The 11,615-nt window shown below is 40.8% G+C and overlaps 1 protein-coding gene across 12 annotated transcripts in view; it reads left to right on the top strand.

Annotated features, from left to right (window-relative positions):
* Nucleotides 1-481: 481 nt before the first annotated feature.
* Nucleotides 482-11,615, top strand: part of HFM1 (helicase for meiosis 1) — a 127,896-nt gene continuing 116,762 nt past the window's right edge. For 2 of the 12 annotated variants that reach the window (XM_045028284.1, XM_045028285.1), the window contains exons 1-5: nucleotides 1,209-1,468; nucleotides 4,114-4,215; nucleotides 4,638-4,753; nucleotides 8,323-8,382; nucleotides 11,353-11,400. In XM_045028284.1, coding sequence (XP_044884219.1) covers nucleotides 4,145-4,215; nucleotides 4,638-4,753; nucleotides 8,323-8,382; nucleotides 11,353-11,400 — 295 coding nt within the window. In that variant the 5' untranslated portion in view covers nucleotides 1,209-1,468; nucleotides 4,114-4,144. Of the gene's footprint in view, nucleotides 613-1,208; nucleotides 1,469-1,542; nucleotides 1,734-1,760; nucleotides 1,999-4,113; nucleotides 4,216-4,637; nucleotides 4,754-8,322; nucleotides 8,383-11,352; nucleotides 11,401-11,615 lie in introns of those variants that run through there. The other 10 variants (XM_045028278.1, XR_006581760.1, XM_045028280.1 and 7 more) reach the window with 9 other exon arrangements.

Below are 11,615 nucleotides of genomic sequence, written 5' to 3'. Positions count from 1 at the left end.
GGGTCTTGACCCTCTTTGGGGTCCCAACCCACAGTTTGAAAACCGCTGATTATCTATCAGTCTTTTTCTAGTGCAGCTATTACTGTAGTGTCTAGGAATTCTTTTGCTAATGCAAACATTCAGTATGAAAATTGCTGGGCTAAATTCTGCTTTCATGAACCCCACTGTAAAATGGGCTTGTCTACAAATGGAGTTATTCAGGAATAAGCTGTTTCTGAATAACTTCCTGTGTAGAAAATCCCTAAATCTACTGACACCAATGGAGTTACTCCAAATTCACAGATGTGTAACAGTAAGCAGAATTTGGTCCTGCCTTTACGTCTCTCTCTTATTTCAGTTAGCACAATTTGTGTGTGTATATTTCTGTTTTTTCTCTTCAGTGACATACTTCTGGGTAATTTCTCAGGCATTGAACTTGTGTGAAGGATTTACAAAGAGGTTTTTTGTTTTTTTTTTACAGTTTGCCCTTAAGATGTTCTGATTGATGGCCATTCTGATTTCTGGTAGAAAGGGATGCAATAACTGGAGGCCTGCTGTTGAGACAGCTTTGCCACCTGGGCCATAAGAGCTTTGCCATGGGCTCCATCAGATGAGCTCCTCTAACATACAAAGGTATAAAAAAAAAAAAAAAAAAAAAACCCCTCACTCCCCTACCTGCTGATGCTCTAGATGCCCCTGAAACCTATACAAGTTCTGCAGTTCCCAAGCCAGCCAATCTATTTATCCTCAACCTCTGAAAGGAGGAAACAACAAGCCACCATTTATCTCTGCCCGCTTCATGAACTGGGTCATCAGCGAAGGAAACAACTCCAGGCATCTGCCCCTTCCAGCAGGAGCAAAGAGGAGGCAACTGATGCCCAATCTCCTCGGGCAGCATGGGACCTGTTTCCAGGAGGATCTTCACATCCCATGCAAGTTCTGCAACTTCCACCCTACACCTCTATCTGCCTGACAGAGAGAAACAAGTTCCCCCTGCAGATCCAGCAGTACCAGAGGCGGGTGGAAGGAAGCAACTCACCACCAGAGCCGCCATGCCCACCCTGCCTGCTGGCAGGAGCAGAGGGAAAGAAGACCCGACCCTCCATTCTTTTGGGGGGTGCCGCAATTTTAGGGGCATCCTCCTAATCACCCCCTTCACACTCTCGAAAGCGAGTGGTTGTAAAGGTGGCACAAGGCGTGATCCCTGACCGGGATCTGCTGAGGGGAAATTCAGGCACGAGCCAGAGCAGAACCGCCGCAGCGCAACCGGGCGGCAGCGCCTGAAGCTCTGAGGCCGATAGATTCCTGAAGGGGGCGAGCTCATCAATCGGTCATTCGGTCAGCTTGGCTGGTTTGTGAGCCCGAGAGGGGAGTGCGATCGATCGATCGATCCGCGCTCTCCGTGAGCCTTCTTCAGGGCGTTCGCGCGCTCTGCCCTTGCCCCAGTTGACGCCATTTTGTGCGGTGGCGGGAGAAGCGGCCGGACGAGGTATGATTCGCCTCCCCTCCTGACTCGGGGTCGGGGAGTGGCCGGAGTGACGTCCCCAGAGTCCCGGAGGAGAGAGAGCAGCTTCATGCAAAGGGTCCTCGCCCCTGGGCTCTCCTGCGCCTGCGGCCATGGGGCCCGGCAGCTCTGTAGCCCAAGGGCTCTGGTGACCGCTCCGTTAAAATACCAGGGCCCCCAGCTCCTGCAGGCGGACGAGGCTCTCGCAGGCAGCGCTTGTGCAGGGGGCGGTGGAGCCCCGCAGGTTGTGGTGTGTGAGGGTTGACTGCCAGGGGAGGAGGGGAGGAGTGAGTGCTCTCCTCCCCGTGCTGCTTTGGAGGGTTTACATCAGTGGTTCTCAAAATTTTGTACTGGTGACTAGGGTTGCCAGCTTTCCACTCACACAAACCCGAATACCTTTGCCCCACCCCAGGCCCAGTTTGAGAACTCCTGGTTTACACGTCACACTGTACCGTGCTCAGGGGAAGCCATGTTGGAGATGCCTCAATGCCCCTGTTAGCTCAAGAATAGAGGAGGTGGGTGCTAAGCTGTGTCATGCTGCACCATGGGCAGAGCCAAAATGAGTATCTGGTCTTGCCTGTACAGAGCTGGGATGGCAAAAGGAATGATTACTCCTAAATCCCTGTCTTTGCTGATTAGGGAAATTTAGCACCTCAGACAAACTGGGGCTACGCCGTGTTCCTGGAGAGGCATTAGGGAATTTACTTGACAGTCATAGACTAAGCCTAACAGAAAAACGCGTGTGTGTGTTTAAATAAGTAAAGAGGAAAGCTTACAGCAATTCATAGTTTAATGTTTTTAAAAAGCTTTGGTGTGTATTAGCAGAAAGAAACAGTTCTGGAAACAAGCAGCAACGCTGAGACGATAGGTTAGATATCTTTTGTTGGACCAATTTCTGTTGGTGAGAGAGACAAGCTTTTGAACTACACAGCAGGCTTCAGGTCTGGGAGTCCACTGAAGATACATTAACATTATTTTCTGAAATACAACATTTTAAAAAATTTGAGAGAACTTTTCAGTGGATCTAAAGGTGTTTGCAGGATATTTACAGTTGAATTGTAAGCTTACCAGAAGTATACATCTTAAATGTAAACCTGAATCCATATGTGTAGCTGAATCTGACTTGAAAAATCAAATTGTAAAACAGCCCTAAAACATGAACATATTTATGTACAGTTTTGATCTTCAATTCTGCGAACAGTCATGGTTTATTTTACTACCATGAGTCTGAATCCTTTCGAAGCATCATATGTTACTTAGGGTACAAAAAGGCTTTACCATCTGTCCTGGGTTGCTCTTTGGATGTTTGGTATTTTATTAAGTCCCATAATTTTCCCTCTCTCGGAGTAGTGTTTGACAGAGGGATTCTTTTGGCTGGCCCCTTTTGTGTGTTCTTTCAGCTGCCCAAAGGCACACCTGCCACATTAGACACTCCGGTGTCGTTCTTAACTTAGGTCCCAAATATTTCAGTGGGCCTCCTCACAGTAGTTAAGTTAAACTATCAAAACAGAGTAAAATCCTGGGTCTGGGATTCTGACCAGTGAAAGCACTTATGGATATAAAACTTTATTGTTTTAGTAACAGAACTTAAGTTTTGTGTCTAAGCTAATTGACATCCTTTGAAGTACATATCAAGTTTGGGTCTAGAAAATTCTTTTAAACTTAGATTTATTATAATATAGGGAGTCTTAAACTGGGCAAAGAACTGAAGGAAAAACATTCTTATTTAGTATTTAAAGTTTCAAAGTTAGTATTTATGTTAGATAACGTACAGTTCATCCTATAAACCTGATCCTGCAGGCAGAACCTTTTAAGGACTTGGGGATTGGGCCCACAGTCCAATTTGCAACTAAGTAATATGGGCCTATGTAGAAAGATTTCTGACCTGCTTGTAAATTTATTTTAAAAATGTAATTATTTTACTGTGAATAGTCTATTTGGGTTTTTTTAAAGAGGTGGCAGAATCAGGTCCAACAAAAGGAGAGGGCCCTTTGTAGTCAGAATGAAAGAAGGTACTGCAAGAAAAAATATAAAATAAAACTATAATCCATTGAATATATATAAAAATTATTTTCTGAAATAAAACATTTTAACACAAACTTTTCCCTCCTCAGCTTCATCTTTTCTTTTTTTTAAAGGTGATATTGTGGTTATGTAAAAAGTGTTTAAAGTTGTACCTGTACATCATTTTTCTATTTCATTGGAAAAGATGAGATAAGAACAACAGTTGTTTTAGAAAATCAAATGTTTAAGTCTGTAAGAAACTACAATGGGTTTCTGGTGAAAATCCAGTTTATTTTTATCACTAGATACAGAGGCAGATTTAGGCCTTGATCCTGAAAACATTTAGTACATGCTTAACTTTACGAACGTGCATGAGTGTTTAGAGGATTGTGCACATAGCTTTACTGATAATAATCTTGAAATTTTTTGAAGAAATTGGTTGTTTTTCTGTTCATGCAAAAGAACCTATTTTTTGAAGCAAGGATAATAACCTAGAGGTGCAAAAAAAAAAGTGTGTGTGCATATATATGCACGTTTATAAGCGCACACATTTTATTTGGTTAGAAAGCTTTCTTTGTTCTTTGCATGTGTATATATACAACACAATCTTGTGCTGTGTTTTACAGTGTAATGAGAATTCATGTCTGATCTTGAGCAATGCTGAAACCTACAGCCACTGCCTTTTCATTGGATAATTTGTTTTTTGAAAGACCAGATGCCAGTCAAAAGTAAGTTTGTTGAATTATGTACTTTACTGGTTCTCAGCCTTTTCAATATCTTGACCTCATGTTGCAACAGAAAATTTTTTTGGGATTTCCCCTTCCCACTCTAGCTGTAAATAAAGAGGGGGCGGGGGTGATGCTAATGAGGGTTGTTAGTCCCAAACTGGGAACACATGATATTCTGTAATATTGGTTAAAGTACACTGAACAATGTTACTTTGTGCTTGTGTTTATTCTGTATTCAGTATGTACTTCTAAGACATGAACTAACAGATGTTTTATGCCTTAAATTTATTATGACTTCTTTACAAAATGATTAATTATAGGGGAAGGAACAATCAATATGGTACTTATAATTAATAATGTTAACATAAATTTGGTGGGAAATGGTAAAGGAATACTTTTATCTCATGTACCTGTGTTATAAGCAGATACTTAGAACATGAAGAGCCAAAAAATTGGTATCTTGCACCTGCTCCATCTGTTACTGGAATTCCAGCCACTCAGGAGTTACAGAAGGAATTGGAAAAAAATAACTGTCTAGGTAAAATGTTTGACATTCATTTTTAATATGAAATACATTAGTGCTCATGTGAAGTATTATAGACATGTAACTTAGAAAAATAATAGCTCGGATTCTGAGGGATGAGTGTACTCTTTGTGTTGTTCTGGTGGTGCAAAGGGAGTGAAAACCAGGCATGTCCTCTCTGAGTTGCAGGAAGCAGTGCAGGCCGAGGAACTTTCTGGCTGCTGCTTCTAGCAGCTCCCATTGGCCTGGAGCAGCGAACCGTGGCCAGTGGGAGCCGCGATCGGCCGGACCTGTGGATGGGGCAGGTAAACAAACCGGCCCAGCTCGCCGGGGCTTTCCCTACACAAGCAACGTCCCAAGTTTGGAAAACATTGACTTAAGGGGATTATGGGACATTTCTGGAGGCTGATCAGAGCGCAGTAATGCAACACCCCGTTCACACTGGTGGCACTCCAGCGGGGGCGCAGCAAACATTATTCTACTTGCTGAGGTGGAGTACCAGCAGTGCTGTAGCCGCGGAGTCAGAGCGCCCTATGTGCCTTGCCAGTGTGTTTGGGTAGTGAGCTAGTGCACCCGGGGCTCCTTTATTGCACTGTAACTCGCCAGTGTAGCCAAGCCCTAACAGATTTATTTGAGCATAAGCTTTTGTGGGTAAAAAATTGTGAACCTGTCCTGGAAAATGATCCCTCACTCTCCCAGACCTTGGGAAGCAGGCCAGTCCTCGCTTACAGACAGTTCCCCAGCCTGAAGCAAATAGTCACCAGCAACTACACACCACACCACACCACAGAAACACTAACCCAAGAACCAATTCCTGTAACAAACCTCCTTGCTTACTCTGTCCCCAAATCTACTCTAGCAACACAATCAGAGGACCCAACCACATCAGCCACACCATCAGGGACTCGTTCACCTGCACAGCTACCAATGTGATACATGCCATCATGTGCCAGCAATGCCCCTCTGCCATGTACATTGGCCAAACCTGACAGTCTCTACGTAAAAGAATAAATGGACACAAATTGGACAACAGGAATCGTAACATACAAAAGCCAGTAGGAGAACACTTCAGTCTTCCTGGACATTTTATTACAGATTTAAAAGTAGCCAGAGTTGAACAAAAAAACTTAAGAAACAGACTTCAAAGAGAAAGTGCAGAACTAAAATTCATTTGCAAATTTAACACCACTAATTTGGGCTTGACTGGGAGTGGCTGGCTCACTACAGAAGCAGCTTTTCCTCTCCTGGAGTTGACACCTCCTCATCAATTGTTGGGAATGAACTACATCCACCCTGATTGTATTATCATAGAATATCAGGGTTGGAAGGGACCTCAGACAATCATCTAGTCCAACCCCCTGCTCAAAGCAGGACCAATCTCCAGACAGATTCTTGCCCCAGATCCTTAAATGGCCCCCTCAAGTATTGAACTCACAACCCTGGGTTTAGCAGGTTAATGCTCAAACCACTGAGGTATCCCTCCCCCTTGGCCCTGTCAACACTAGTTCTCCACTTGTGAGGTAACTCCCTTCTCTTCTTTAAAAGCAATGCTGGCAAAGATCATAGGCTGAATTGGTCCCGGTGCAGGAAAAACCTAATGGGGGATATGAAATCCCACGAGATCCCAATCCTGGCATTTCCTCCAAATTGTTTTGCAAGAGGGAACGAGTTGACAGAAGTGGATCTGTACTTCTGAATCATTGGGGTAATCAGAATCTGTACATACTTGGGATATCTAGTAAAAGCCAAGGCTGTCTGTGTAGAAGCCCTGTGCATTCACACTTGTTCCCACCTGTGACTCATGCCAATCATATTACTAAATTACAGTTTGCATATCTCCTGCAATAGCCTGGCATCTTTCATATGTGTGTTCAGTTTTTTGCAGTGAGAAGGTAATGTCTGATTCCTCTAGATCTGGAAGATTCTTCTGTATAGGGCTTGAAAGGTCTTTGTGACCAGGGGAAGTCTGTCTTCCACCCGCCATGTAGTTTTGAGTTTTCTGCTCCATTTTGTTCCCCTCTGTTTTGTGTAGCAAGTAGCCCAATTTTTTAAAGTTTTTGATTGACAGCATGATGATGCGATACATCTGCATTGAAAGACAGTATATATACACTGTCTTTCAATGCAGATGTATCGCATCATCATGCTGTCAATCAAAAACTTTAAAAAATTGGGCTATTTGCGACACAAAACAGAGGGGAACAAAATGGAGCAGAAAGAAAATTATATGTGAACTTGGTCCTCTTTTATGCAGAGATTTAATGCACTGACTGAATATCATGTAGGGAATAATGTCTTGGCTTTTATAGATGAGGCAGAAGTTTGTACCACATTTTAAGAGGGCTGTTGAAGAACCAAATGGTAAATCATCAGTATCTGTCCATTTTGACATGACTTCTAACAAGCAAGAAGTACTTAGGTTAAGTTTAGGAGAGGGAGATAAGTCATTTGCAACATGAAAATCTGGAAATGGTTTCCTCTTTTCCCTGTTCTGACCACAATAAAGATAAAAAATGAAATCAGGGCTTGTCAACAACCTGGTAGAAATATTTCAGAAAATAAAATATTAATTAACTTTCAAGAAGATGGTGATGATGAAAGTATCAGCTCAACATTCAAAAAAAGTATGTGTTTCTAGCCAATTATCATAATTCATCAACTATCAGAATCATATTATTATTTTAGATACATTTGTCAAAGACTGAGTTTTTGATCCTTGAAATGAAAGTACTTAATAGAGCTCCAGGCACTATCACTATTATTCTTTTGCATGTAATTAAAAACAGATATTTCCTCCTGGCAATATTTTAGTACCTTAATTAAATTTGCCCTGAGCTCAACCCTTCTACAAGAAAGTTAAGCACGGAGTTGATTTTGTTATTTTAAGGAAATTACTGACTAATACAAACATCCCTAGATGAATGTAGCACTAACTTGTTTATTGCTGTATGAAATTGAAAGCCAATTGGAAGATGAGGAAAAACAGCCCTTCATGCAGCTTCATTGCTGCCTAAGAGGAGAGGTCATACATATAAACAATTCTTCTTTCTTGTTCAGTCCTCAGGTCTTTAAATTTTACTTTCATCTGTGCAGTAAGTGGCAATCTAGCATTAGGATCCAGTATTTATTTTGCATGGGTGGATAGATGGGATTGGTAGCCTGTTCATTGTGATTGAGTTCTTAAAAATCTGTCTAGAAAAGAGGACTACTTCCTAGGTAGACAAATTTCAGTTGAATCAAGCAAACTTAGATATGCTCATGAGAAGAAAAGATTTTGTTTCCTAGTATTTGTATCCATACAAACAAAACAATACATTGTATTATCAAAGAAGTGTATTAAAAATATTAGGAAAAATGTAATAAAATATATGAAATCTCCAATTGAGACTTTTGAAGCTTATTTAAAACAACTGATTTTATATATATAAAATTACAAAGACAGTTCCACTGTGATGAAGGAAGTTGACATTTATTGTAATACAGTTAAATATAAAAGAAAAAAGAGTTATGGAAAAATAATCATAGTATGTAGATACCTCAATATTCAGATTTTAGTGTAAATGATGTTTTTTCAACTTCTGAAGATGGAAAAGAAGCTAAAGTACAGTCATTTCCTGATGCTTCAAAGTCTTTTGGCATGGAAGGTAATTATAATTATTCTTTGTAATATTTCAGAAAAAAATATTTACTACACTCTTGATGTGATATCTGTATTAATAATGTATATTCACGCTCTCAGATGAAGAGAAATTCAGGATATGTACAATAAATGTTAAAAATATTTGGGTAAGATGAAGTAATGAGCAGATGGTGAAGGTTAGGTGTAGACCTCCAAATCAGGAAGAAGAGATTAATTAGGTACTCCTAAACCACAAAAGCAGGGCCTGCTCCAGGCACCAGCATTCCAAGCTGGTGCTTGGGGCGGCAATCTGCAAGGGGCGGCAGTCCCTGTTGTTTTGCCCCCAAGCAGCGTGCCGAATTGCTACCGCAGTCAGCCGGGGCAGTCCGTGCGCCCTTAGGGCGGCAGGCGCATTTCCGCGGCGGCAGCAATTCGGCAGCAGCTTCTATGTTCAGCTGTCCATGGTGGCTTCAGCTAAACATAGAAGCTGCCGCCGAATTGCCGCTGCCGCGGAAACAAGCATGCCGCCCTAATGGCACGCGGACTGCCCCTGCCCTCCGTGGCAGCAATTCGGTGCGCTGCTTGGGGCGGCAAAAACTGTAGAGCCGGCCCTGCACAAAAGACACAAGGGCTTATAATAATGAGGGACTCTTATTTGTACAGTGACAATAGCATACTAGGTGCTTCACAGGCAAATATATGAAGACAAGGGGGTGGGACTTTAAAAAGCTCCTTGGTGTAGTCCGTGAAACTTTTGCTCTTAAGTCACTTAAGCACTTTTGAAAATCACCTGATGTCTTTGTCCCAAAGAGTTTGCATTCTAAAAGCCTGGTTCTTTGAGGTGGTAAATGCTTTCATCTTCAATTGAAATCAACAGGAATTGAATGTTGGCTGCTGAATAACTTGTGGACCTGACTCAGTACCTCAATGGATCAGGCTTTACAAAGAAAAATAACAGGGAAAAGGGAGCAGGATAAAGTAGTGTGACAAAGCATTTTGATACAATAATAAAATGCTAGCCTTGTAGATTTTACGATTTTTTTATTGACTTTTTAAAATCAATAAACTAATATCTTTTTTAAATACTTTCAGTTTTACATTGAGTTTTTCGGGGAAAGAACTGTCTTTCTCTGTATGTGGACAGTGACTGGCACACTGGTTGTTACTGGAATACAAATCATAATTAAAAATTATATTGATAGTAGGGCTGTCAAGTGATTAAAAAAATTAATTGCAATTAATCACGCAGTTAAACAATAATGGAATGCCATTTATTTAAATATTTGAGGTTTTCTACATTTTCAAATATATTGATTTCAATTACAATACAGAATACAAAGTGTACAGTGCTCACTTTATATTTATTTTTATTACAAATATTTACACTGTAAAAACCAAAAGAAATAGTATTTTTCAGTTCACCTAATACAAATACTGTAGTGCCATCTCTTTATCATGGAAGTTGAACTTACAAATGTAGAATTATGTACAAAAATAACTGCATTCAAAAATAAAACAATGTAAAACTTTAGAACTTACAAGTCCACCTGAAAGTGAGAACAGGCATTCGCATGGCACTGTTGTAACCGGCGTCTCAAGATATTTATGTGCCAGATGCGCTAAAGATTCATATGGCCCTTCATTCTTCAACCACGATTCCAGAGGACATGCGTCCATGCTGGTGACAGGTTCTGCTTGATAACAGTCCTAAGCAATATGGACTGATGCATGTTCATTTTCATCATCTGAGTCAGATGCCACCAGCAGAAGGTTGGATTTTCTTTTCTGGTGATATGGGTTCTGTAGTTTCTGCATTGGGGTGTTGCTCTTTTAAGACTTCTGAAAACATGCTCCACACCTCATCCATCTCAGATTTTGGAAGGCACTTCAGATTCTTAAACCTTGTGTGGAGTGCAGAAGCTATCTTTAGAAATCTCACATTGGTGCCTTCTTTGCGTTTTTGTCAAATCTGCAGCGAAAGTGTTCTTAAAATGAACAATGTGCTGAGTCGTCATCTGAGACTACTATAACATGAAATATATGGCAAAATGCAGGTAAAACACAGCCGGAGACATAGAATTCTCCCCCAAGGAGTTCAGTCACAAATTTAATTAGCACTTTTTTTAACGAGCGTCATCAGTATGGAAGCATGTCCTCTGGAATGGTGGGGGAAGCATGAAGGAGCATACAAATGTTTAGCATATCCAGCACAAAAATACCTTGCAATGCCAGCTACAAAAGACCCATGCAAACGCCTGTTCTCACTTTCTAGTGACATTGTAAATAAGAAGTGGACAGCATTATCTCCCGAAAATGTAAACAAAGTTGTTTAACGATTGGCTGAACAAGAAGCAGGACTGAGTGGACTTGTAGGCTCTAAAGCAGGGGTTCTCAGACTGGGGGGCGGGTCCTGACCCCTCAAGGGGTCGTGAGATTTAGGATAGTTGAAAGTTTCGGAAGGGCACAATACTCAAGACATAGTAAAAAGTTAAATCCTCATGTAAAGGAAACCTAGGAAAATAAATAAATGTCCTATTGTGGTTGCATCAGGGACATTTTTAAAGGCCTGTAAATTAAAAGGAAATCATATAAAAATGCACAAAAGAAATAACAGAGTTCACTATAATGTGATAGAAATGACAAAATCACAAAGCAAAGACACAAAATGAGCTGTAATTAATAAAGGATGTTAAGGAGAATGCATACTCAAGTATCCCTTACAGTAACAAGTGACTAACCCGTCTCCCTACTGCTAAACCCTCCATGACAAGTATGTGATCTTCCTGTTACTCACAAGCTGTGGAAACCTGTACAGATCCCTCCTAGTGACAAGCCCATGACCTCCCCCTCCCAGCTGTCAAATCCTCCCCTATCACCCTATGCCCAATTACAAGCCTGTAACTCTCCAAAAGGTGCATATATAAGGAAAATAATGTTTAAAGGTTATTGGTAGAAAACCGTATCAGTTTTTATAAATCTGTTTTTGTTTTTTTAGGAACTGTAAAAAAAGATTTGGGGTTTTTGAGGGCTGTTACAGAAATCCGTATCCTTTTACTGACTGTAGCTAGTTTACATCTAAAACAAAAAACATGTATTTTACAGTATTACTTTTGATTCCCAACAGAATATGGGAGTCAAAGGGTAAAATATTCTTTATGCTTGGTACCTCTAAAACATAGTGAAAATAGGACAATGGAATGATAATTAATCATTCACTGCCTAAGCAATTTATTCTTAGCTCATGTACTCATACTTGTT

This window comes from Mauremys mutica, chromosome 8 (assembly GCF_020497125.1).
Source record: "Mauremys mutica isolate MM-2020 ecotype Southern chromosome 8, ASM2049712v1, whole genome shotgun sequence".
Lineage (NCBI taxonomy): Eukaryota > Metazoa > Chordata > Testudines > Geoemydidae > Mauremys > Mauremys mutica.
Note: the sequence above shows the minus strand (reverse complement) of the source record. Positions and strands in the feature narration are given on the sequence as shown.